The sequence below is a fragment of the Pseudophryne corroboree genome, chromosome 4, assembly GCF_028390025.1.
Source record: "Pseudophryne corroboree isolate aPseCor3 chromosome 4, aPseCor3.hap2, whole genome shotgun sequence".
Taxonomy (NCBI): domain Eukaryota; kingdom Metazoa; phylum Chordata; class Amphibia; order Anura; family Myobatrachidae; genus Pseudophryne; species Pseudophryne corroboree.
In genome coordinates, this window is record NC_086447.1 from 27,792,184 (window position 1) to 27,819,810 (window position 27,627).

Below are 27,627 nucleotides of genomic sequence, written 5' to 3' on the forward strand. Positions count from 1 at the left end.
TCATGGTATTCTGATGATATTTTGCTTTATCTTTCTCATCTAGGGTCTCCATTGCAACATTATGTCTCTTTTCTTCAAGATTTGGGATTGACATCTGGCCTGTAGATTAACCTCAAATAATCAGTTGCTTTCTATTTGAAACCGGGTTATATTTGCTCCGGTGTGCAAGCTATAACTCCTTTTGAGTGGGGAAATAGAAGTTTTAAGTATTTATAAGTGCAAATTACTAAAAACCCCTCTTCTCTATATTCTTTAAATATCTCTAAGGCCTTAACTTCCTTTGTTCTGGATCTTGATGGGTGGCATCATCTCCAGATCTCCTGTTTGGGAAGGGACAGCTTCATTAGTATGGTCTCTTTTCCCAAATTGATGTATTTACTGCAATCTCTACCTCTGTTGCTTATTCTGACAGATACAAAAACTCAACACAACCTTCAGTAATTTTATATGGAACAATAAAAGGTCTTAAATTGGCCTGGTTCATTTTCAACAGCCAAAGACCCAAGGGGGAATCAATTTCCCTAATGTCACTCATGTCACTCATTATAATCATGCAGCCTTGCGGGATCAGTATGAGATCTCGGCAGTCGGGATTTAGGTGGTCAGGAGACCTGATAGCTGGGATCCCAGTGGCGAGCACAGCGTGTTCCCTCACGGGCTTGCTGCGCTCGCCATTCTTCGGGCCCAGTGGCAACCTTCAGTCACCCACAGGGTTCTATTCCCCCTCGGGTGATGGTTTGGACCACAACCCAACTGTGGGAACCAACTGGTGGTCGAACTCCGACCGCCGGTATTGCAGCTTGTGTCGGGATTCCAGCATCTGCATATTGATCACCAGGATCCCGTCCAGTGGTCAATTGACTGCCTCCCAGCCTTGCTATGTCCCCTTTAGTTTACACTAATATAGGATATTTCTTGGACAAAAAGATTTTGTGTTCTTTTCTCCTCCTCCAAAATGCAGAAGACTCTTCACAGATAAAGAAGAATCTCCCCATCTTGAATACGCAGTGTGGCATATATTGTGACATAAAACTGGTATGAATGCTTATTATAAACTGTTTCTCCCTCTAACACAATCCACACTTCCAGCAATGCTTGGCCTCTAATACCTTCATATTGTGGTAGGTGGGGGGGAAATAACTCTATTGGATGTCTGAAAAGCCTAGTAAACAGCCCTGCACATTCCATCAGGCTTTGGACAAGTATGAGTTGGATTGGGATAATCCCTGGACACACTTTTGTCCAGCCCTATGTCCAGGTTCAAAGCTATTTCCCTTCATTGGAATTTCCTACAAAATAACCTAGATTATACCAAAATCCAGATAGGCCTCCCTAAGTGGTTTAACTGTTTCAGCACGGGTTAAGCATTTCCCAAGATGTTCAGAGCCCTTGCTGACACCTGTCGTCTCCTTCCTCTTATAGGGAGCTATCTCTAAATGTTTAGCAAAGGGTAGATTCTGTATTATCCCTCAGCAGGGATTTTTTTATGGGTTCTTTCCCTTGTCACTGATGTGGTGAGGAGGATGCAGATGTTTATAATTGTTTATGGTCTTGCCCTCTAGTTAGAGCCTTTTGGGTTCACAGTTTCAAGGTTGCTTTGGAGCATTTGGTCAATTTTATACTCTACTCACAAATGGACCATATTTGGGATTCTACCTTAGGACAACGGGTGTCACCTGTGAGTCATAACTGCTTACTCTAAGTCCAACCACTGAACAGGCCATCCTGCAGGTATGGATGTAGCAGGTAATGCCTCCTTTGTCTTTTTCTAATGGAAAACTATTTTATGTGTTTAGGATGGATTGGCTGGAGGCTTCTTTGGCTAAGGAATGTAGAGAGACCAAATGTTTAATATATGGGAAAGCTACACTACATACTGTATCTGTACTTATGCTGGAGACACCATGGTTACTCACCCAATGATTTTCTGCTACTTCATGGTGCTCTTTACGTGTAGTAGATAACGACCCTCCTATATCATTATTCCCCTAGTCTGCACATGTGGAACATGTTATGTGCATGATATATCAGTAGGATATGCTCTCATTCTCATTGTCTCTCTTTGTTCTTATTCATGTGAATTTGTACATTGTTTGAGTCTTTGTTCAAAATGGTTCTTATTCACAAAAACGGGATGGGTATCATTTCTTGGAGCTTACCATGCCGGTGGTCAGATGATTGACAGTGGCATGCCGATGGTGAGGATCCCAACACCCATGTGGTAAGTATACTAACCTTCTACACCTACCTCCAAAACCCTAACCGTCCCTACCTGCAGCCTAAACCTAACCATCCACCCCACGCAGCCTAACCCTAACTGCCCCACTTTAATGCATAATCCTAACCATCCCCCTTAGTGCCTAACCCTAACCCTTCCTTCTTAGTACCTAACCCTAACCCTCATCCTAACCCTAACCCTCCCTTCTTAGTGCCTAACCCTAACCCTCATCCTAACAATAACCCTTCCAAGTACCTAACCCTAACCCTCATACTATCCCTAACCCTCCCTTCTTAGTGTCTAACGCTAACCCTCATCCTAACAATAACCCTTCCTTCTGAGTGCCTAACCCTAACCCTCATCCTAACCCTAACCCTCCCTTCTTAGTGCCTAACCCTAACCCTCATCCTAACACTAACCCTCCCTTCTTAGTGCCTAACTCTAACCCTCATCCTAACCCTAACCCTCCCTTCTTAGTGCCTAACCCTAACCCTCATCCTAACCCTAACCCTCCCTTCTTAGTGCCTAACCCTAACCTTCATCCTAACAATAACCCTTCCTTCTTAATGCCTAACCCTAACCCTCATCCTAACCCTAACCCTCCCTTCTTAGTGCCTAACCCTAACCCTCATCCTAACAATAACCCTTCCTACTGAGTGCCTAACCCTAACCCTCATCCTAACCCTAACCCTCCCTTCTTAGTGCCTAACCCTAACCCTCATCCTAAAAATAACCCTTCCTTCTGAGTGCCTAACCCTAACCCTCATCCTAACCCTAACCCTCCCTTCTTAGTGCCTAACCCTAACCCTCATCCTAACCCTAACCCTCCCTTCTTAGTGCCTAACCCTAACTCTCATCCTAACAATAACCCTTCCTTCTGAGTGCCTAACCCTAACCGTCATCCTAACCCTAACCCTCCCTTCTTAGTGCCTAACCCTAACCCTCATCCTAACAATAACCCTTCCTTCTAAGTGCCTAACCCTCATACTAACCCTAACCCTCCCTTCTTAGTGCCTAACGCTAACCCTCATCCTAACTATAATGCTTCCTTCTTCCTTCTCAGTGCCTAACCTTTACCCTCCACCCTACAACCTATCCCTTTCCTCCCCACATCTTAACCCACCACAAAGTGCCTAAACCTAACCTTCCACCCACCCCGCAGCCTAACCCTAAACCTTAACGGAATACTTATGTTCTGGATGCTGACAGGATTCTACCGTCAGAATTGTGAGTGGTGTCAGGATTCCGGCACTGGTCTTCCCACCAGTGTCAGGATTCCGGGGCTGGTATCTCGACTGTCAACATCTTGAGTGCTGGGATAACAACTACATCCCACAAAAAAACATATTAATAAAAAACAAAAAATAGAAAACTGCCACTGACCCATACTTTGGTAATATGGCCACAAAGGGAGATACCAGCACTGAGTAATACAAGTTAGGTCTGGACACAGTATTTACACCTCTACAGGTGCAGGTGTCCTTGCCCTAACAGGTATTTAAATGTTATTATGTTTATACAGTACATAGGAGAAAGACTTATGCTAATTCTTCTAAGGGTCAAATTCTAGTTTTTTTTATTTCCAGTTTAAAAAAAGTTTTTACTACCAGTTCACTTTGCATTATGCATACTTTTCTTATCCACACTTATTGCTTTACATCCTCTAGACCAGTGGATCCCAAACTGTGTGCCGTGGCACTGAGGGTTGCCTCGGGGTACTTGCCGGGGTGTCATGGGTTGGTGGTCCATGACCAATTCAAACCAGTTATGGTCAATGCAATAGGCTAAACCAGTGCTGGTGGCTGCCAGTCATAAAATATGTGGCCAAACAGAAGTGAATCCTCTCCCACACCACATAGCTGCCCCTAAGGATGACTTAAAAACACAATTTCCTTCATTTAATATTTCTTTCAAAATTTCTCAATAAGAAACTTTTTGGTCTAGGGGTGCCTTGAAAACAATTCTGATACTCTAGGGCGCTGTGACTCAAAACAGTTTGGGAACCACTGCTCTAGACTATAGTATATATTACTCTAAGGGTCCAACCCTAATATTTTTTTTTCTTACTATTTAGGCTTTACGCTTCCGGTGCTTGGTACAATTTGGTGCCACCTGTTTCCCCTGATTCTTGTGTGCTTAAAATTATTGTCATTGTAGTAATGAATAACATATTTACCTGATGTCTACAGCCATAGGAAGGAGGTATTTTTTGGGAAGTCTGTCCCCCTAAGTACATATGCATATTATGTAAAGCATGGGCCATGGAATAAACTGCTTTATATACTCGATCAGTCAGTCCTCTGATCTGAAAGCTATCAAATGTTGTTATACGTTCCTTTCCAGTACATTTGTGCAATGTTATACCATATACTTCACTATATACTTTATTTATTTTTTTATCTCTTGACAAACATTTCTTCCATATAAGCCTTATATGTTCTAGTAACTTGTCCTCAGGGTGAGTTATGGTCTGGAAACTGTCATAGAAACTTCTCATATCCAGCATTGGGAGATATGAAGGTTGAAGGGCCAAACTTCCATTAAATACATCAGTGTAATGTTCCAGCAGAAATGTGGTTCTGGCAAATGTTGGACCAAACACTAGAGTCTTATCATTGATGACTCCTCTCAAATCTGTTAAAAGATCAGCTAAATATGAAGAATATGTCCCACAGAGTATTATAACCTGGGCAGAAGACTTTCTGATAATATTAGCTCTCTCCTTATTCATCTCATATAAGGCATCTGATTGACAATACTTTATTTTTATTACGTAGGCAACACAGATCCTCTTGGAAGTCAGATATTCCGTCAGAATCTGAATTTCTTCATTACCACTGTCATCATCAGAAGCTAAAACTCCAACCCATGTCCAGCCAAAGAACTTGATCAGACTTGATAGCACGGAATAACTGGCCCGGTCCCCTTGTACTGTGCGGTAGAACGTTGGATAGAGGTTGCGGTCACTGAGAAGATAACTGGTTGCTCCATAGCTGATCTACACAAAGATACCATTTTTTAAAGAGAGAAAATAGTTTCAAAGATGTTCTAACATGATGAAGTAGAATGAAAACATTAAAATATGTCCCTGTGTGACCTCTGGGACCTGAATTTGTAATTGTCCTAAAAGCATTTTAAATATGCAAAGTGCCTCATCCAACAATAACATCTCTATAAATTTGGTGTACAAACTTTGCATACTATATACACTTTGGGGGTAATTCCGAGTTGGTCGCTCGCTAGCTACTTTTAGCAGCACTGCAAATGCATTTACCCCGCCCTCCTGGGTGTGTATTTTCGCTTAGCAGAAGTGCACACACTTGTGCAGCAGAGCGCCTGCAAAACCTTTTTGTGCAAAACAAGACCAGCCCTGTACTTACTCTTCCTGTGCGTTGATTCTAACGTTGGAAGTTTGGCTTTTGACATCACCCACCCAGCGTTCGCCCAGCCACGCCTGCGTTTTCCGTGGCACGCCTGCATTTTTCTAAGCACTCCCTGTAAACGGTCAGTTGGCACCCAGAAACGCCCCTTTCCTGTGAATCTTCTTGCAGCCGCCAGTGCGAATGAAAACGTCGCTAGAACCTGTGCAAAACCACAACGAACGTTGTACATGTACGTCGCGCATGCGCATTGCGGTGCATACGCATGCGCAGAAGTGCCATTTTTTAGCCTCATCGCTGCGCTGCAAACAACGGCAGCTATCAATCAACTCGGAATGACCCCCTTTATTGTGGGGGGGTTGCTGACCCTCTGTAAATTATAACCGTGTACTGGATCTTTAAAATCATAGACTCAAGATACTGATCATAGACATTTGCGTGCATATTATTATTAGTATTAGCAAATTTTTACACTGATCAGACTTACCTGCAGTCCAAAGACCTGTGTAAATGACAAACTGTACTAACACCAGTAAGTACTGTTACCCACCACCAAATAAGGAGCAAACCACAAAGGAATCTTCCTTGGACTACTGAACATCTGATTCCAAAGTTGACCCTCTGGTCCCCTTAGTTCAAAAATACTTAACATACTCTACTCCACTCCAACTTGCAAATGTTTTATTTTATTAACCTATAAGTGTTTTAGGCTCCCATTATACCGGGGAAATTTTTGTGAACACTTAGGCTCTCCAAATAGTAATACTTTCCCACTCATTGTTGTGGCATGCTGGATTGGTAAAGCCGGATTCTGCATCAGGCGCGGTTGATTTACGGCAGTGCATTAGTCACTGAGACGGCCGGGTCATGTTCCAAGACATAAAAATAATGAAGACTGTTTGTTTTCTTCATGTGGATCTGGCACTGCTGAGGCATGATGATTATCTTGTGTGCAATCAGCTAACCGCTGCACAGCCAATTCCAGTCCGGATCTCCTGCACATGACTCCAGAGACCTATCAGCTGCCAGGTCTCTCTATATACAGTAAGTCGCTCCCTGGCCACTACTTATTGCCAGAACAAGTTCCGCTGTATCCTGCCTGCTAGTTCCAGCATTCACTATCCAGAGTTTGTTTCCACAGTTCAGAGTCTTCCATCAGCTGCTCTGTGTTTCTCCAGTGGTTCATCAAATCGACAGTGTCTAGGTCGACAATGTTTAGGTCGACCACTATAGGTCGACAGTCACTAGGTCAACATGGAGGGAAGGTCGACAGGGATTCTAGGTCGACATGTGCTAGGTCGACAGGTCTAAAGGTCGACATGAGGATTTTTTTTTTTTGTCGTTTTTTCGTAGAGTGACCGGGATCCCAAATTAGTGCACCGCGTCCCCTCACATGGCTCGCTTCACTCGCCATGCTTCGGGCATGGTGCCTTCGCTCCGCTACCGCTTCGCTCGGCACACTTTACCGTTCCAATCGTAGTCCACGTGGATCGTTAAGTATGAAAAAATTCAAAAAAAGAAAAAAAATTTGAAAAACTCATGTCGACCTTTAGACCTGTCGACCTAGCACATGTCGACCTAGAAACCCTGTCGACCTTCCATCCATGTCGACCTAGTGACTGTCGACCTATAGTGGTTGACCTAAACATTGTCGACCTAGACACTGTCGATCTTCAGACCGGATCCCAGATTTTTCATAGACTCCTGTGTTAAGCTGTGTTCCATTCAAGTGCTAATTAGTCCAGCACAGCACTATTCACAGACTCCTGAGTGTTTGCTGTATGCTTCAACGTATCAGACAGGCCTACTAGCACCAGTCAGTCTCATGTGTGTACTGTATCTTAAGCACCAGTCACTTCAGATAAAGTAGTCACAGTCACCTGTGGAATCCTAATTTCACCAACAGCCAGTCTGTTCCGCTGGGCTCATAACAGACATCAGTAAATCCAGAGTCATTCACAATGCTGGCCCAGCAAATACAATAATAGCCACCCACTGACACACAACAGAACAGCAAGGTTCCTCTCTCTGTCCGTGGGTGAATATTAATTCAGGCGCAGATACTACTTCTAATTAATCTAACTGGTCAACAAGAATAAACAACTTTTATGCAGCTCCCACTTGGTAGTCTGAACAAATACCAATAAGTTAATTACAATAAATATATAGAGAGAGAGCGCATGCGGTTTTAATTAATTTAATTATATTTTTAAAAAAGACAAAAAATGTCTAATCAACATATGCATATTAATACTTTAAAAATACCATGAGAACTATACCCTCTATTACGCTGTAACAAATTTATTAATTTTCCACACCTAGAAAGTCCACATTACTGTGTCAACTTGTACTCTCAATTTGGTAACAGTTTGGATTCCAAAATCACTTTTGTGGCAGCTTAAATAGCTATAATAGCTGTCTGTCCCGCATCATCCAGAGCCACTCACTTAGATGGACAGTTTTATTTTTATTCAAAGGAACGTAATGAGTCCTGCAACAGTATGATTAATTCCAAATCTCATACCATTCAATCATGCAGACAGGTATCAGTATATGCTCAGATTCGTTGTCACATGTATTTGCATATAATAAATTTGTAACTGTTGTGGATTCAAGAACCGTGTCTCACCTCCTCTGTTTCCAGAATATTTTGTAGCCCACCGTAATAATCTCCTGCTGGGAGCGTTGTTAACCCCTTCTCAGGGTAAAGGTAACACAGACCAAGAGCCGGCTCCCAGCTGCAGCGCCGTGCTGTTGCGCTATCCCCATTACAGCCATCCGTCTCCTCTTTGCCGTAGCACAGGCCACCTATGTATGATCTCTGGAGCGGAGCTCAGCTCCCGGCTGCAGTGGCGTGCCGCTAGATAGTACCTTGCTGGGGCTGTGTGTCTTACTTCCATGGAGGTAGTTAGGTGGATACGGTGAGTGGATGTCACTGGACTTGATGCGGCAAGCTTGAGGCGGTGTGTGTAGTCCCGCGATCCGAGGGTTTGTCTCAGAGTACTAAAGCAGAGTACTCTTAACGCGTTTCTCCGTTGTACAAATCTAACGGTTTCATCAGAAGATAATCACCCTTCTTTAACACCTCTATTTAAACTAGATATCCTCCAATCCAAAGCTTCTTTTCATTATCGGAGGCAGGTGTGTTTTAGGTGTGTATGCACACAATTATCTCCTTGTGACCAATTTCATTCAGCCGTTTAAAATATATATAGTGTATATACTACTGAATCACAATTATAATAAAAAATGTTCTAAAATACAACAATCAAAAAAAATACACAATAAACATTATCTAGATTTAAAACTAATAGAAGCCACACGCGAGAGGTAGAGACCAACCTATCTAGTTTCACCAGAGGAGACCGGTGGATACAAACCATTTTTACTTTCTTATCCAATTGTGCCAATTTAGCTCAGCATGAAGAGCCCCCGACCCACAGCCAGCCACCCCGGGTTCAAATCCCACACAGTCCTCAGCTGCACACCGGACACTCAGATATTTTCCCATGTTTTCAATTTATCATCTATCATATCCACTTGTCTCCCTATAACAGCATATTATCCAGATTAAATGGATATCCATCTATACTTCAAAAAGGATCTCATAGTACTAATTTTACCTAAACCAATCCATATATATTCATATCTTTCTAGCCATTTATACTTTACTACCATATAGATAGCAAAAATAAAAATGAAAATGAAAATAAAAATAAAAAGTCTATTCTATATAGTTCATAAAAGAATGGGAAAAAGGAGAGAAGGGAATGAAAAAAAAGGGGGGAGGGGGGGAGGAGCGAAGAGGGGAGGGAGGAAGATAAAAAGAAGAGGGGGGGAAGGATACAGTAGTCCTAGACAAAGGACACAGAGAGAGGAAATACAGATATTCTTATCTCATATATTGTTCATTTCAATGTTGTCATTTAGACCCAAAGGAGATAGAGAGCCCAAAGATAATATCCAGAAAGCCTCTCTCTTACAGAGACGATTAAACCTATCCCCACCTCTAGCAGTGACGGGTATATGCTCAATGCCCTGCAATTCTAAGCCATCTATTTTACCCTGATGTTTTCGTTGAATATGCATAGACAAACTGTGTGTTTTTACTCCTTTAACTATATTCCGTTTATGTTCTAAAAATCTTGTATTAAGTTTACGAGTGGTACGACGCACATAATGAATGCCACACCTGCAAGTTATTAGATAGATTACATATGTGGCATTACAGTCTATTCTACTCTTGATCTCAAAATCAGAATCGTATATAGTGGAATGTAAACTAGTACTATTATGTTTAATAAATTTACAGGTCTTGCAGCCCACCCGTCCACACCTAAAACAGCCCTTTTTTTGCAGAACCACACTAAGCCAGGTGTCACTAATCTTCTCTGTCACAGTTGAACTCACATAGTGGCTAGGAGTTAGAAAGCTCTGTAGACTTCGTGCTTTCTTAAACACTATCTGGGGTTCTTCTTCCAGCAAGGGTGCTAATATTTTATCTGCCTTTAGAATGGACATATTTTTTCTCAACAATTGTTTAATTTCCCCTGAACTTGAATTAAACTTTGTAATGAACCTCAGTCTAGAGTTGACCTCTTCTTGATTATTGGACCTATTAGTATTGGGGATTAGGAGGGATTCCCTATCAGCTCCTCTTGCCTGTTCTCTTGCTTTCTCTAGAATATCCATAGGGTATTCCTGTTCAAGTAGTGCAGTAGTGAGGACACTCGCTTGCTGATTATAATCCTCAATATCCGAGCAATTTCTTCTATGCCTCATTTACTGACTCCTTGGTATGTTTCTAAGCCATGGCTGATAATGACAGCTAGAATAATTAAGAAATTTGTTGCAGTCTATCTCCTTCTTAAAAGTTGAAGAGGTAATATTCCCATTCTTAACTTCGAGGGCAATGTCCAGAAAGGAAATCTTAGTGTTGTGTATCGTGCTCGTGAGTTTCAATCCGAATTGGTTCAAATTTAAATAATCTACAAAAGATTGGGCCGAGTCATAATCTCCCTCCCAAATAAAAAACATGTTGTCTATGTACCTACCATAGAGCACCAAGTTCGCCCCATATGTGTCTGTCCATATGAGGTCCTCCTCAAATCGACCCATATACAGGTTAGTAAAGCTAGGGGCGAACTTGGTGCCCATGGCGGTACCCAGTATCTGCAGATAAAATTGTGCATTAAATGTGAAATAGTTGTAAGTGTAAAAAGAATAGCATCTAAAACAAACTTCAATCTGGCCACACTTAGGCCGTCCTTCTGGAGGAGGAAGCTCCTCGTCGCCTCCACTCCTCCAGAGTGTGGAATATTTGTATACAGAGACTCGATGTCACAAGTCATAAAAATATAATTATTCTGCCATTTCACAGTGGATATTAAATTCAAAAAGTGCATCGAGTCTCTGATATACGACCTAAGTGTGGTCACATGTGGCTGTAAAAAGGAATCAATAAAAGAAGACAAATTAGTGGTGAGGGACCCAATACCAGAGATAATGGGACGCCTGGGTGGTGCAGTGAGGGATTTGAGAATTTTGGGTAAATGATAATATGTGGGTATAACCGGATAAGGATTAAATAAAAAATTATATTCCTGTCTGGAGATTGCGCCATCCATACATGCCTTATCCAAAAGCACCCTAAATTCACATACAAAACCCAATGTCGGATTATAGGTTAATTTAGAATAGAATCTTTTGTTATTAAGTTGTCTATATGCTTCCTCTTCATATGTGTTCCTATCCTGCACCACTATTAATATGCATATGTTGATTAGACATTTTTTGTCTTTTTTAAAAACGCAATGCTGGCCCGCCTACTAGCAATTCTCAATTTTGTTCTTGTGGTACAGTACCTTCACCTCTGCCAATTCAGCAATATTCTTTATTTTGCAGCTGGGACACCTCAAGTACCAGACCTCCAAAGCTGTCACAATTCAATAGGAATTCCCTTGTGTGCGATGACCAGAATGATGTGATACCACCAAAATATAAAATAATTAGTAGATTTATTTGACACACACACAGGATTCAACTCAGCTACTTTCTCAGATGGCACCAGGACCAGGTAGCATATTCACAGAATATGAACCCTCCAAGTGGTTAGCAAAAATGTAGTGAGACATACCCAATTTGCCCAGGAAGTTGTGAATACTGTTCAGGCCTTGTAGGCATAAAATTGTAGAGCCTGAGGGAAGTGGTAGAAGCAGAGAGACACTTGGAATACTGAGCAGCTGGTAAAGACTTGGACAACTGGATGGATACCCAGAGGGCTGAGCAGTAGATAAATGAAACTTCTTAAGTACCATATCACAGAACCTCAGAGGATTGTGAAGTATCGGACACTTTGATTCTATTAATTAATTATCCACTCAAAGGCTTTTCCTTTGAAGGCTAGGAGAAGATAGCCCACTATCCGAGCTGGAGTGACATGGCTTAAGGGTGTATACTGGAAGTACTTGTAGCATTGGCACAATTAAGCATTAAACTGGTCAGGATCTCTATCAAAGCAGATGGATGGCTGGACATCAGCTGGACACTCAGAAGATGGGAATGGAATCTCAGATGACCAAAGCAGGATAGCAGACTCAGATGACTTTGATTGGGTAGCAAACTCAGATGGATCTGGCTGGGCAAGAAACTTAGATGACCCAGAATGGGCAGGAGCCTTGAATAAACACAGATGAGCAGGAATATCAGATGGACCCAGCTGGACAGGAAGCTCAGATAGACCTGGCTGGGCAGAAAACTTTCAGCAAGAACCTGGCACCCTTTGGACCCTGAGCAAGGAGGATTACCACTGCTAGAAGACATAAGAACTATTAGAACACTCAGACAGGCAGCTGGTAGCATGGTACTCAGTGATAGTAGCTGGTGGGGTGGCACTCGGAATGGTGGATGAAACCTCATGCCCAGATGGTAGGGCAAATTGGTCCTTATGCCTGAAGGAAAGGACAGATGGGTCCACATGCACAAAGGCAGGGACAGACAGGTCCTCATATTTCAAAGCAAGGGCAGATAGGTCATCATGCCCGATGGCAAGGGAAAAACTCAAATGGGTTGCCAGCATAGCTGTGTTAAAAGAACACTGAAAGACCTCAGCTGGTCATAGAGACTGTTTCCATTTAGGAGCTGGCAGACTGGAGACCCTGGCTGGGACTGACAGACAGGAGTCATTGGCTGGGGTGGGCAGACAGGAGCCCTCAACTGGGGTTGTCAGGAAACATGTGCTTCCTCCTGGGCCAGGATACTCAAAACCCTCTCCTGGTGCAGGACACTTGTAACCCCCTCATGGAGCAGTGCACTCTGAACCTCTTCCCGGGGCAGGACATTTGAAACCTCTTCCTGGGGCATGACACTTGGAACCTCTTTCTGGGGCAAGAAACTTGGAACCTCCTCTTGGGATTTGGCTCTAGAGATTGCCTTTGGAGCTTTGGCACTGGTGAACCTTTTTGGGGCTTTGGTGCTAGACACTCCTCTTGGGGCTTTGGCACTCGAGTGGGGCAAATCAAGCTCCAAACTCCTTTTAGAGGTGACAGACAGTCCCTCCTGGGGACTAACAGACAGTAGTCCCTCCTTGGAACCAGCATACAGAAGTCCCCCCTTGGGACTGTCAGTTTTGGAACCTCAACTTGGGCAGGTAATCCAGGACCCCCACATGGTGCTGATAACTCAAGACCCACACTCAGGGCTAAAAAATTGGAATCCCCACCTGGGGTGGCGACTGGAATTCCAGGAATGAGGGCAAATGTAACTTGGGGTTGATCCCTCCACACTTGAAACTTGGACTGGTACCCTGTTACTAGGCACTCAGACTACAAAGAGACCAGACTGGGTAGAAGCAGGACTCTCAGCAGGCTGTTGAACACCATTCATACAGTAGGTTTGCGAGTGGGACATAACTGAATAAAATGCCCTGGCACAGTGACATCATCCATCTAGCGTCAGTCTCTCCACTGCTGCACCACCATAGGGAGCAAGAGGTGAAGGAAGAGTTCTTCTTAAGGACAGCATTAGGAGCACAACAGAGAAGTTATTTGGAAAGAGCAGCATGAGGGGGGGCAGACACATGAGGGAGGAGAGCTGCATGAGTTGAGATGAACTGGGTGAGTGCTCGGGGAGAGCTTTGTCAGGTGGAGAGCTGTGTGAAGGATATGGTGTCAGGGGAAGAGCTGTGCCAGTGGGAGAGCTGTGTGAAGGATGTGGTGTCAGGGGGAGAGCTGTGTGAAGGATATGGTGTCAGGGGAAGAGCTGTGCCAGTGGGGGAGCTGTGTGAAGGATATGGTGTCAGGGGAAGAGCTGTGTGAGGTCTGTGGTGTAAGGGGTAGAGCTGTGTCAGTGGGAGAGCTGTGTGAAAGACATGTAGTCAAGGGGAGATCTGTGTGAGGGATATGGAGTCAGGGCAGAGTTGCGTCAGTGGGAGAGTTGTGTGAAGGATATGGTGTCATGGGGAGAGCTGTGTGAAGTATATGGTGTCAGGGTGAGAGCTCTTTGTGGCATATTGTGTCAGGGGGAGAGCTGTGTGAGGTATGTGGAGTCAGGGGTAGAGCTGTTCCAGTGGGAGAGCTGTGTGAAGGATATGGTATCAGGGGGAGAGCTCTGTGAAGGATATTGTGTCAGGGGGAGAGAAGTGTGAGGTATATGGAGTCAGGGGCAGAGCTGTGTCAGTGGGAGAGCTGTGTAAGTGACATGATGTCAGGGATAGAGCTGTGTGAGGGATATGGTGTCGGGGGCGAGCTGTGTGAGGGATAAGGAGTCAGGGGTAGAGCTGTGTGAAGGTTATGGAGTCAGGGGGAGAGATGTGTTAAGGTTATGGAGTCAGGGGGAGAGTTGTGTCAGTGGGAGAGCTGTGTGAAGGATATGGTGTCAGGGGGAGAGCTCTGTGAAGGATATTGTGTCAGAGGGAGAGCTGTGTGAGGGATAAGGAGTCAGGGGGAGAGCTGTGTGAAGGTTATTGTGTCAGAGGGAGAGCTGTGTGAAGGTTATGGAGTCAGGGGGTGAGCTGTGTGAAGGTTATGGAGTCAGGGGGAGAGCTATGTCAGTGGGAGAGCTATGTGAAGGATATGGTGTCAGGGGTAGAGCTGTGCCATTGGGAGAGCTGTGCGAAGGATATGATGTCGGGGGAGAGCTGTGTGATGGATATGGTGTCAGAGAAGAGTTGTGTGAGGGATGTGGTATCTGGGGGAGAGCTCTGTGAAGGATATTGTGTCAGGGGGAAAGCAGTGTGAGGTATATAGAGTCAGGGGTAGAGCTGTGTCAGTGGGAGTGCTGTGTGAGTGATATGGTGTCAGGGAGAGCTGTGTGAGGGATAAGGAGTCAGAGGGAGAGATGTGTGAGGGATATGGTGTCAGGAGAGAGCTGTGTGAAGTATATGGTGTCAGGGGGAGAGCTGTGTGAAGGATATGGAGTCAGGGGGACAGCTGTGTGAGGGATATGGAGTCAGTGGGAGAGATGTGTCAGGGGGATAACTGTGTGAGGGATATGGAGTCAGGTAGAGAGCTGTGTGAAGGATGAGGTGTCTGGGGTAGAGCTGTGTCAAGGGGAGAGCTGTGTAAAGGATGAGTTGTCTGGGGGAGAGCTTTGTGAAGGATATGGTGTCAGTAGGAGCAGGGCTGTCTTTTCATTTGGGCTCAATGGGCACTTGCCCAAGGGCCCCAAGAGTATAAGGACCCTAGGCTGTGAGCTGAGAGTCCCCTTTTTCCAGGGGTATCAGAGTTTTGAAAATCGGCCCTGGGGAACATGAGATATTCGACTTCAAAGCAGTGGTCCCCATTCGAGCCTGTTAATTGCCCTTCCCAGCCAGATATCTCGGGTTTTGTCTAACTTAAAGTTTTTCTGATGATATCCTCCAAAAGCTGGGACTCTCCCCTTTTGGTGGACACTGGCATCTTGTCTCTACTATGCTCAGAACCAGATATATCAGACTTCCTGGAGCTGGTCTCTGCTCTAGTTCCACATGCCTGGTATGCAGTTTTATATTTTCCTTGTATATTGCTCTGGCTCCTGAACTCTGATCCCCAAGTCCCCAGTACCTCCTGAAAGGTGTCCCCCGTACCTCCTGAAAGGTGCCTCCAGTACCTCCTGAAAGGTGTCTCCAGTACCTCCTAAAAGGTGGGATTCTCTAGTTTTTTTTTAATCTCATTGAAAGCTAAGAACTCTATTTCCAGGAATTGAAGATATCTGCAGTCAAGAAAGCTGTCCTCCCACTGGAAAATTATGAATATAAAGCCCGCTCCACTATCCACCCCTCCCCTGCAAATTAAACACCCCCTACCACCCTGTTCACCCTCGCACCCCATCTCAATACCATCTGTACAGTAAAGGAGTAATTAGCAGAAATTACTGCTCCAGGTCCTACATGCTGAGCGGAAGACAGAACACCCCCTATCGCCCGTGGGACAAGTTTCTGCTGATAGCACCCCGCACCCCAACCGCTGGAGGATGGGTAGGGGCCCCAGTGCATTGCTGTGCCCTGGGACCTACACTGCTATAAAGACGGCCCTGAGTACGAGAGCTCTGTCAGGGGTAGCGCTGTATCAGGGGGAGAGCTGTGCGTAAGGTGTGGTGTCAGGGGGAAAGCTGTATCCAGCGGAGAGCTGTGTGGGGGAGATACAGACGGGAATTATGCTGGAGAGAAGCAGGACAGGTGAAGCTGGAGAGGCACGGGAGTGTTAGTGTTGTAGAGACGCAGGAGTGGATGATGCTGCAGACATGTCTTCAGGATGTTTGATCAGGAAAGTTCACATTTTAACCTGCTCCAAAGTGTCTATATGTATTATCTGGTTGGACCTCTGTTGTGTGAAGATGACACTGTGGGCCCTAATTCAGACCTGATCGCTTGCTAGCTATTTTTTGCAACACTCACAGAAAACGGTCAGTTGACACCCACGAATGCCTTCTTCCTGTCAATCTTCTTGCGATCGGCTGTGCGAGTGGACTCTTCGTAAGACCCATCGCACAGCAACGATCCACTTTGTACCGGTATGACGTGCGCGCGCATTGCGGTGCATAAAAACCTAGCGTGTGATCAGATCTGAATGACCCCCATTTTTCCTGTGCAAACAGTTGGCTTTCATAGCACTTGATATCCTGTATGCATACTGAATTCTGGCTCATGACACTGTCTGCCTAGAAAGCCTCAATTATTTCAGGGGTCCCCCGTTGCATAAAAACCACAAAATAGGTAAGAAAAGACTCAAGCATAGGGGATACATAACGGTTGCAAAAAAAGAAACATGAGGTAACCAAGGGGGTAATTCAGATCTGATCGCAGCAGCAAATTTGTTAGCAGTTGGGCAAAACCATGGAGGTCATTCCGAGTTGTTCGCTCGCAAGGCGATTTTAGCAGAGTTGCTCACGCTAAGCCGCCGCCTACTGGGAGTGAATCTTAGCTTCTTAAAATTGCGAACGAAAGATTAGCAATATTGCGATTACAAACTTCTTAGCAGTTTCAGAGTAGCTTCAGACTTACTCGGCATCTGCGATCAGTGCTTGTCGTTCCTGGTTTGACGTCATAAACACACCCAGCGTTCGCCCAGACACTCCTCCGTTTCTCCAGCCACTCCCGCGTTTTTTCCAGAAACGGTAGCGTTTTTTCCCACACGCCCATAAAACGGCCTGTTTCCGCCCAGAAACACCCATTTCCTGTCAATCACACTACGATCGCCTGAGCGATGAAAAAGCCGTGAGTAAAAATACTATCTTTATAGCAAAATTACTTGGCGCAGTCGCAGTGCGGACATTGCGCATGCGCACTAAGCGGTAAATCGCTGCGATGCGAAGAAATTTACCGAGCGAACGACTCGGAATGGGGGCCCATGTGCACTGCATGGGGGGCAGATGTAACATGTGCAGAGAGAGTTAGATTTGGGTGGGTTATTTTGTTTCTATGCAGGGTAAATACTGGCGGCTTTATTTTTACACTGCAATTTAGATTTCAGTTTGAGCACACCCACCCCAAATCTAACTCTCTCTGCACATGTTACATCTGCCCCCCCCCCCCCCCTCTGCAGTGCACATGGTTTTGCCCAAATGCTAATAATACCACTGTATAGGTTATTGGTATGGCCTCATCTAGAATACTGTGTTCAATTCTGGAGGCCATATCTTCAGAAGGATATTATTACATTAGAGTCTGTACAAAGAAGTGCAACTAAAATAGTGCATGGCCGACATCACACAATATACCCGGAGAGACTAAGAAATCTCAATATGTATAGTGTGGGGCAGAGACTGGAAAGAGGGGACATGATAGAGACTGTCACATATATCCGGGGTATTACCAAGGTACAGGAGGGAAACATTCTCCAAATGAAGAGAAGTAATAGGACATGAGGACATGCACTGAGACTGGAGGGGGGAGGTTCAGGGTAAATTTGAAGAAAAATTACTTTACAGAAAGGGTAGTGGACAAGTGGAATGGCCTCCCATCAGAGGTGGTAGAGGATAAGACAGTAGAGCAATATAAACATGCATGGGATAGACATAAGGATATCCTTACAAAGAAATAAGGCTCAAATAAGGTTTGAGAAAAAAAAATCATTAAAAAAAGGGGGGCAGACTAGATGGGCCAAGTGGTTCTTATCTGCCGTCACATTCTATGTTTCTATGATAAGAAAATATTGTGATCAAGAATCGGTATCCCTGCCACTGACCCCAGACCTTTGTTTCTGGGCTATATTAACCTCTATTTCTTGTGAATTATCTACTCCTGTGTGTGGTGAGAAATAAACCATCACGTTGGTTTCATCGGCCCTGTGTCTGAGTAATTAGAAGAACCCCGTATCCTCACACACAGGTGTAGCGGTATATACATGTGGAACTAATACACAGGAGAAGCCGTATATACATGTGGGTATTATACACAGGAGCAGCAGTATATTCATCTGGGAATTATACACAGGTACAGCCGTATATACATGTGGGCATTATACACAGGTGCCGCAGTATATACATGTGGGCATTATACACAGGTGCAGTGGTATATACATGTGGGCATATACACAGGTGCAGCATTATATACATGTGGGCAATATACACAGGTGCAGCGTTATATACATGTGAGCATTATACACAGATGCCGCAGTATATACATGTGGGCATTATACACAGGTACAGCAGTATATACATGTAGGCATTATACACAGGTGCCGCAGTATATACATGTGGGCATTATACACAGGTGTAGTGGTATATACATGTGGGCATTATACACAGGTGCAGCGGTATATACATGTGGGCATTATACACAGGTGCAGCGGTATATACATGTGGGAATCAAACACAGGTGCAGCGGTATATACATGTGGGAATTATACACAGGTGCAGCGGTATATACATGTGGAAATTATACACAGGTGCAGCGGTATATACATGTGGGCATTATACACAGGTGCAGCGGTATATACATGTGGGCATTATACACAGGTGCAGCGGTATATACATGTGGACATTATACACAGGTGCTATTGTATATACATGTGGGTATTATAGACAGGTGCAGCAGTATATACATGTGGGAATTATACACAGGTGCAGCTGTATATACATGTGGGCATTATACACAGGAGCAGCATTATATATGTGGGCATTATACACAGGTGTAGCATTATATAAATGTGTTCATTATACACAGGTGCAGCAGTATATACATGTGGGCATTATACACAGGTGCAGCGGTATATACATGTGGGAATCATACACAGGTACAGCCGTATACACATGTAGGCATTATACACAGGTGCCACAGTATATACATGTGGGCATTATATACAAGTACAGCAGTATACACATGTGGGCATTATACACAGGTGCCGCAGTATATATATGTGGGCATTATACACAGGTGCAGTGGTATATACATGTGGGCATATACACAGATGCAGCAGTATATATATGTCAGCATTATACACAGGTGCAGCGGTATATACATGCAGTATGTTAGGATTTGTGGACTGTACAGAGGGGTTGTAACTAATTTGACTATTTATGATGGTTATATGGATGGTTCTGGAATTTGGTAAGCTGCCTGAAGAGGTGAGTTTTCAGGTAATGCTTCAAGGTTTGGAGACTAGAGGAGAGTCTTATTGTGCGTGGGAGGGAATTCCACAGAGTAGGTGAAGCTAGAAGAGCGTCCTGCATTCATGAATGGGAGCAAGTAATGCATGTGGATGAGAGATGCAGATCTTGTGCAGAGCGGAAAAGTTGTGAAGAGATGTACGTTGGTGCAGTTTGGTAAACAATCTTATATGTAAATAAAAGTATTTTATATTGAATATAGTAGAATACAGGCAGCCAAAGGGGGGACTGATGAAGCCGATCAGCAGATGATGAACATCTAACAAGGTAGTTTAGCCTCACAGCTGCATTCAATTTGGATTGAAGGGGAGAGAGTCTACTTTTGGTAAAACCAGTAAGGAGACTATTGCAATAATCGGGAGACCATCTTTTGGGATCCCGGCTGTCACAGTGCCGATGTCAGAATCCTGACAGGTGATGAATTGCCGCCCATGGAATATTGGCCATGATACCCATAGAGGGAGAATATAACCTGTGCTGCTGTCGGTGCCCTGTGCCACTGTGTACGCTGTATCTTGAAAGCTGGCATCCCGGCCGCCGGTAAACAGTATGCATTTCCAATAATCAATGCGAGAGATGATGAGTGCTTGGATTAGAGTTTTTGCAGTGTCTTGTGTAAGATCAGACTTATTTTGTTACATGATTTAGAGGCAGATTGCATGTCGGGAGCAAAAGACAGTTCAGAGACAAAGATGACACCTAGCAAGCGAGCTTGTGGGGTAGGGCTGATTGTCATGTTATCAACAGTGATAGAGACTCCTGTACTATTGTCCAGTGGAAATATAATTAATTCTGTTTTGGAAATATTATGTTTTAGGTGGCGAGAAAACATCCAAGATAAAACGGCAGAAAGGCATTCAATGACGGGGACCAGTACTGATGGTGACACATCTGGGGAGGATAAGTAGATTTGAGTATCATCTGCATACAGATTATGCTGAAATCTGGGAGAGCTGATTAGTTTGCCAAGAGATGTGGTACTCCAATTTATAGATGTAGTGAAGAGGAGGTAGATTCAGAGAAGTAAACACTGAAAGAATGATTAGATATGTAGGATGTGAACCAACAATGGGCTCTGTGCTGAAGACCTAGGTGTTGTAGTGTTTGTATGTGAAGAGAGCGGTCAACAGTGTCAAAAGCAGTAGAGAAATCAAGAAGAATAAGAAGTTAGTAAAGGCCTTCAGACTTGATCATTTACTACTTTAGTCAGTGCTGTCTCTGTGGTGCATTGGTAATGAAAGCCTTACTGAAGTGGGTCCAATAAGTTGTGTGAGTTAAAAAAGTGTATGAGGTGAGTGTAGGCAAGTCTCTCAAAAAGCTTGGAGAGGCAAGGTAGCTGAGAGTGTCAGAATTGTGTTTTTTAAGAATAGTAGTCACTGTATACTTGAACAGTAAATGAAAGGTACCAGTAGACAGATGGAGATTACCAATGTTAGTTATGGTTGAGATGAGCACATGAGACAGAGATTTATCATTTGTGTGGTTATAGGATCAAGAAGAAAGGTAGTAGAGTAGCAGGATGATAATAGTGTTGATACTTCATCTTCATTTGTTGGATCAAATAAAGAGAAGGTGCCAGAGGGTTCAGGAAGGGAATTGAGCAGGTCACTGGCTGAGGAAGAGCGTACCATTTCATTAAGAAGTGATTTGAATGTATCAAAAAGCCGCTTGAGGTTAGAGGCTTGAGCAGAGATGAGTGATTAGAAATGTTTGTTTGGCAGTGTTCAGGGCATTACGAGTAATAAATATTCTTATATTTGATGAAGTTGCTAGGACTATGTGATTTATGCCATGACATTTTACTTTACATGAGAGTTTTTGAAGGTGTCTTGTTAATGTAGAATGCCACGGTAAACATCTAAACCTACGTTGATTGTAATACAGCAGGTAGCTGGAGCCACTTCATCAAGGGCTGTTACTAGAGTCTGGTTCAGGTGTAATACAGTCATCTTGGGAGAGGTAAATGCAGAAATAGGTGAGAGCAGTTGTTGTAGAGAGGTGGAAAATTATTTCAAATTAATAGTGTTAATATTTCTGCGGGTTTGAGGAGGATTGGGGGACTTCAGTGACATTGAGTTTTTAAAAATGGAAGAGAGCGGGCAGGTGATAAGGGTGTGATCTGTAAGAGGGAAAGGAGTGTTAGCGTATTCAGAAACTGAGCATAGTCTAATGAGTAGAGGAGTCAGTCCAATGGGAGTGGCTGATAGAGGAGGTTAGAGAGAGTAGTTTGGAGGCATGAGCAGCAAATTTCAGTCTATTGACTATACATATATTGAAATCACCATGATGAACTGTGGTGCTAATTGTTACCTGTGCTGTGTTTTAGTTTTCTTTGATGTTAAGTTCTGTATACCCTTTATTGTTCTAATGTGTGCTGTATGTACGGTGCTGCAAAATACTTGTGTTACCTTATAAATAAATTGCAATAATAATAATGTATTAATCTTGGAGCAAATGCCAAGCAGTGCTATGAGAAAAAGTAATTTGTGGTACATGGCGTGTTTGAATAATGCAGAAGTTATTTTGGGTTTGTGCAAATTAAGTTATCTTTAGAAAAGTTTATACTGTTGATGAATTATCTAGTTAAAATACCTGTGTGTATCCATATACTGCCAATATCTGTGCCATGGGCAATGTCGTTAGGGAACTGTGATCTCCAATAAAGCCAGATAACGTTCTATGTCCCATACAGGAATAGTTTGGAATTGTCTTTTCTGATCCTGATAAAATCTGGAGGACACTCTTTACAGCTTTCTTAGTTTGAGCACATGAATCATATATGTGATATCCCAGAGTAACATTGGGTAATATTGTCTGATCTTTGTTAATTTCCTCAATGACGAAAATGAAAGTTAGAAGATATTTGTAATACAGAGGAATCGGCCTATGGAAATAAAAACATGACATGCGTGAGGGATTAATGACATCTTGATTTGTGTTCCACTGTTAATGGCACTGTGAATGGTGAAACATATTAAACTCATGTGAGATATACGGGGATTTCATAAAGTTTCAATTATCTCCATGAAGTTGTCTTGATTGAGCTGCTACCACTGTGTTTGTTTCCATGTGTGAGAAGGCATTGTTTGTGGTTAGCATTTGGAAGGCATGCTGGTCCTTGTGGTGCTAATGGGAGATCCCTGGGGTGCCTTGGAAGGTAAGCTAGCTCTCAATCTGGTTTTATTTCTGTTTGGGCCTTTATTAGGAGGCCTTACTATAGACAATTACCTGGCCCTAAATTGGCACTATTATAATGTAGTATAGGGACTGCCGATAATCAGAGAAGGCATGAAGGGACTCGGCAGCTTATCATGTATTTGCAAATATATGTAACAAATATCTGTGAAATTCTATCACCACATAATTTTCAAATATTGTTACACGTATTAGTTGGTGTGCAGGGGGATCCCAGGGGAGAAATGCACCCCCCTTTCTGTTTACGCTCTCTATTGGGTCACCCTCTCCTTGTCACACACTGCTGTCAACATGGCTGACATGACCATTATGTAAGGTATGCAGCCTTGTAAATCACTGCCGCTGATTTCTCCAACCCCAGACTGCTTGCTGACCACTGCCACCTTCTAAGATAAGCTCATGGACAGCCAGAGGCACCTACCCCTGTCACATTGCCCTCAGGGAGAGCCCAGAATGTGGGGTGGGGTTAATGGTTAGCCAGGGAGGGAAAGCTCTGTTACTGGGTTGCACAATTCGGGTGCCATCTTGCTGCAAGACAAGCAAGCTGAGAGCAGAGGTCAGCAGTGCAAACTAGTTTGCCATCTTCTGCCTGTTTCTGCCACTAGTTCCCACTATAACAGCATCAGTCATGGGATGAAATTCATAGGGACCTATCCCACTAGGACTCCTTCCACTGCTGATCATATTGCTGGCTGCTAGCTACTGTACATTGCCTCCCAAGTCACCTATCTCCCTGTCACCCCTGCCTCCCCAGTCACCCACTATATTACTGTTTCCCCTGAAACCCCAGTCACCCACTATTTCCCTGCCATCCCAAGTCCCTTAATGAGTAACCTTTTTATACATGACTATGCCTAACACATTAGAAATATATAGAAAATCTATAAATATGTAACAAAATTTTGACTTTAAAATATTTTTAGAGAACCCACCAAAATGTGTTATTTTACTCAATGGAGGCATTTAAAAAAAAATTCTAAATAAAGATTTCAATAAAATACCAGAAAAAAACTAAACATAGAATTTAGTCTCTACAAAGAACTTAATAAATAAACATAATAAATAAAAAATAGAATAAAAAAACTAGCAATGGATAGATTTTGATCAAACTCCAACATACTGTAGTTTATAAACCATATATCAAAAGGAAATGGGATGTGGTAAATATAGATCAAGATAATTAATTAAAAAAGACCATGGAGGGACACAAGCATACATGCAGAACTCATACCAAATTAGAATAAACAATTATTTGGACAAACAAAATCCCTGATAATTGGAGTCCGGCTCGGGACTTCCTGCCAGACTCTGATCCCAGAATGAGGCAAAATGTCATCATCCCGCTGTCGGATTCTCACGGGTTTTGGATTCCATATAAACAGCCATGCGTCGCTGCCATTTTCACTCCGGACTTGTGGAGTGAGGGAGACGGACCTTTGTCTCTCTCTGTGGGTGGTGGCATCGGGTGGGGTCAGTGTGTGCTCAGTAAGGGTGCTGCTCCTGTCACTGTGGTGTCCCCGTGATGTTAGGGGGACTGTCCTGGCTGTCACTGGTGTTTCATGTGCTGTTAGGGGTGATGCAGCTGTACATGGGTGTTGCTGTCCTGACAGTCACTGTGTTGCACAGGGCTCAGGGGCACTGTCCTCCTGTATGCAGTGAAAATTCAGGGGTGCTGGCGCTGTCTTGTATGCTGTAAAAATTCAGGGGTGCTGTTGTTAAAATAAAAGTGCACTGGCTCTATCTTGTATGCTGTAAAAATTCAGGGGTGCTGTTCTTAAAATAAATGTACACTGGCCCTGTCTTGTATGCTGTAAAAATTCAGGGGTGCTGTTGTTAAAATAAAAGTACACTGGCCCTATCTTTTATGCTGTAAAAATTCAGGGGTGCTGTTGTTAAAATAAATGTAAACTGGCCCTGTCCTGTATGCTGTAAAAATCCAGGGGTGCTGTTGTTAAAATAAATGTACACTGGCCCTGTCTTGTATGCTGTAAAAATTCAGGGGTGCAGTGAAAATAAAAGTACACTGGTCCTGTATGCTATAAAAATAAAGGGGTGCTGTTGTTAAAATAAAAGTACACTGATCCTGTATGCTGTAATAATACAGGGGTGCTGTTGTTAAAATAAAAGTACACTGGTCCTGTATGCTGTAAAAATACAGAGGTGCTGTTGTTAAACTAAAAGTACACTGGTCCTGTATATGGTAAAATTACAGGGGTGTCGTGAAAATACAGGGGTGCTGGCACTGTCCGCAGTTGCGATGTCTAGGCCTGACCTTCACAACACTGTATGGGAAGAGGAGGCTCCTACCACCCTTTGCATGCCCTCTGCAAGTGCTGGGAGAAGCACCATCAGTCCAGTTGCTGATATTGAGATTGAGGATGTCACTGTAGAAGTACACCAGGATGAGGAGGATATTGGTGTAGCTGGTGCTGAGGAGAAAGTTGATGATGAGGATTCTGATGGTGATGTGGTTTGTTTGAATAAGGCACCAGTGGAGACAGCTGTTGTCCATGGGATGAAAAGCCCATTGTTATGCCTGGGCAAAATACCAAAAAAGCCACCTCTTCGGTGTGGAATTATTTCTCCACAAATCCGGACAACAGGTGTCAAGCCATATGTTGCCTTTGTCAATTCATAATAAGTAGGGGTAAGGACGTTATCCACCTAGGAACATCCTCCCTTATATGTCGCCTGCAGCACATTCATCATAAGTCATTGTCAAGTTCAGAAACTTTGGGTAATAGTGTAAGCAGTCCACTGACACCTAAATTATGTGGTTTGTTTGAATATTATTTCTCTGTGAGGATGAGGATGTAAACACTGAAGGGGGGAATCTGAGGATGAAGACAACATCTTGCCTCTGTAGAGCCATTTTGTGCAAGGAGAGATGAATTGCTTCTTTATTGGTGGGGGCCCAAACAAACCAATCGTTTCAGCCATAGTCGTGTGGCAGATCCTGTCGCTGAAATGATTGGTTTGTTAAAGTGTGCATGTCCTGTTTATACAACATAAGGGTGGGGGGAGGGCCTAAGGACAATACCATCTTGATTGTCATTTCATTGCCACATTATTCCAGGGGTGCTGCCCTATGTGGGGTGCTGCCCCTCTGCCCTCTCAGTCCAGGGTGCTGCCCCACAGCCATTTAAGTCCAGGGGTGCTGTTGCCTGTCTGCTGTGCTGTGTAATTCTCCAGGGGTGCTGCCTATGCTGTATAAGTCCAGGGGTGCTGCTGTATAATTCCAGGGGTGCTGCTGTACTTGATCCTAGGTTTAAATTAAAGCCTAGAGCAGATATGAAACAAACTTTAACATCACAAACAGATTTGTGAAAACATAGCAGCAAAGGTGGAAATGGAAATTGCAATTTTGACAAAGTGTTTTCAAATGAGACCACATTTGTGGCCAAAGTCAGTCAATTTCAGGTGAGACAGAATCATAATCCAGCACAACTGCTGGAGAGGTAAAAGAGAGATTTTCTGCCGGAGCATTAGAGAGAGGTTCTTCTCAATTATTTCATGTTAGGGACTCACTCAAATGAATGGCTCCAATTAGTCAACCTTAATGTTGATTTATTATTAATGTTCCACATTTTAGGATTATTTATTTACTAAAAGTGCATTTGTTGTACAGGGTTCTTTTACTAAGGGCTAAGTAGAGTTATTGCAAAACCTTGTGGTGTTAGAAGAACAGAGTTTCCATGATCTTGCATTGCATCAGCTTTCCATTGCACTGAAGACAAGATGGTCCAGGAGCTCCTGTGAGGCACAAACAGTTACTGAATAAGGTCCAGTATGGAGTCTCATGGTGGCATACTGTCTGGCTTGCCAGGCTGAGGCATGCTGTGGACACAGAGGTTAGCATTGCTTCCTCCCACAGTCCTACTTATAGTATGACATGATTTTCGACTGTATAGTAGTAAGCTTAGTAGTAAGCTTAGTACTATACCAAACCCACCCGAACTCAACTTGCCCCATCTTTGGCTGCTGTGAGGGCTCAGGAGGGGCTGCTAAAACATCTAAGGGGCTGCTTTATTTAAAAATTAAATATGAATAAAATAAACAAGACACACAGATATGCTCACATGCATGTAACTGGAACACACAGGTATGTTCACATGCGTGTAATTGGGAACTGTGAAAAACAAAAATAAGGCATCTGCCACAAAATATGTAAATAAAAATGCAATAAAAAAAGGAAAAAAAGAAACCCACGAGATTTTCACAAAATAAGTCTCCAGACTCCGTGAAGGGGAAAATATCCAATCTTGATCCTGTGGTATACACCAGTTTATTTGCATCCCAGCATTAAATCTGAGATTATCTTAACCCCTAAAAATGGAGAAGAGGGTACAAATTTGGAGGCCTTTGCCCCTAGTTTTTCAGTTTGTCCAGTAATGTGGTAATTATATATTTGCTTGGTTGAAGTCCTTTCCATTCCACACCAATATACAGTAGGAGTGGTGGTGAAAGCCTGTGTGTTATTTCTGATTTCTAATTTTTAACCACATTTTTGACACTGTCCTCTTCCTCTTGCCTCTTCTTCTTTGATGACTTTTCACATTATGAGGAGGTGGTATATTTTAGAGATGTGCAGCTGGCACTTTTCATGTTTTGTGTTTAGGTTTTGGTTCTAATTTCATTTTCGTGTTTTGGTTTTGGCTTTGTTTTGCCAAAACCACCCTTTTGTGTTTTGGTTTTGGATCTGGATGATTTTTGAAAAACCCCCCATAAAAACAGCTAAAATCACAGAAT

The 27,627-nt window shown here is 43.4% G+C and overlaps 1 protein-coding gene across 1 annotated transcript in view; it reads right to left on the reverse strand.

Moving 5' to 3' along the window:
* Positions 1-27,627, reverse strand: part of LOC134910765 (vomeronasal type-2 receptor 26-like) — a 126,158-nt gene that overhangs the window by 42,202 nt on the left and 56,329 nt on the right. The window contains exons 2-3 of the mRNA XM_063919148.1: positions 22,276-22,567; positions 4,395-5,216 (exon numbers count right to left, since the gene is read on the reverse strand). Coding sequence (XP_063775218.1) covers positions 4,395-5,216; positions 22,276-22,567 — 1,114 coding nt within the window. The remainder of the gene's footprint in view (positions 1-4,394; positions 5,217-22,275; positions 22,568-27,627) is intronic.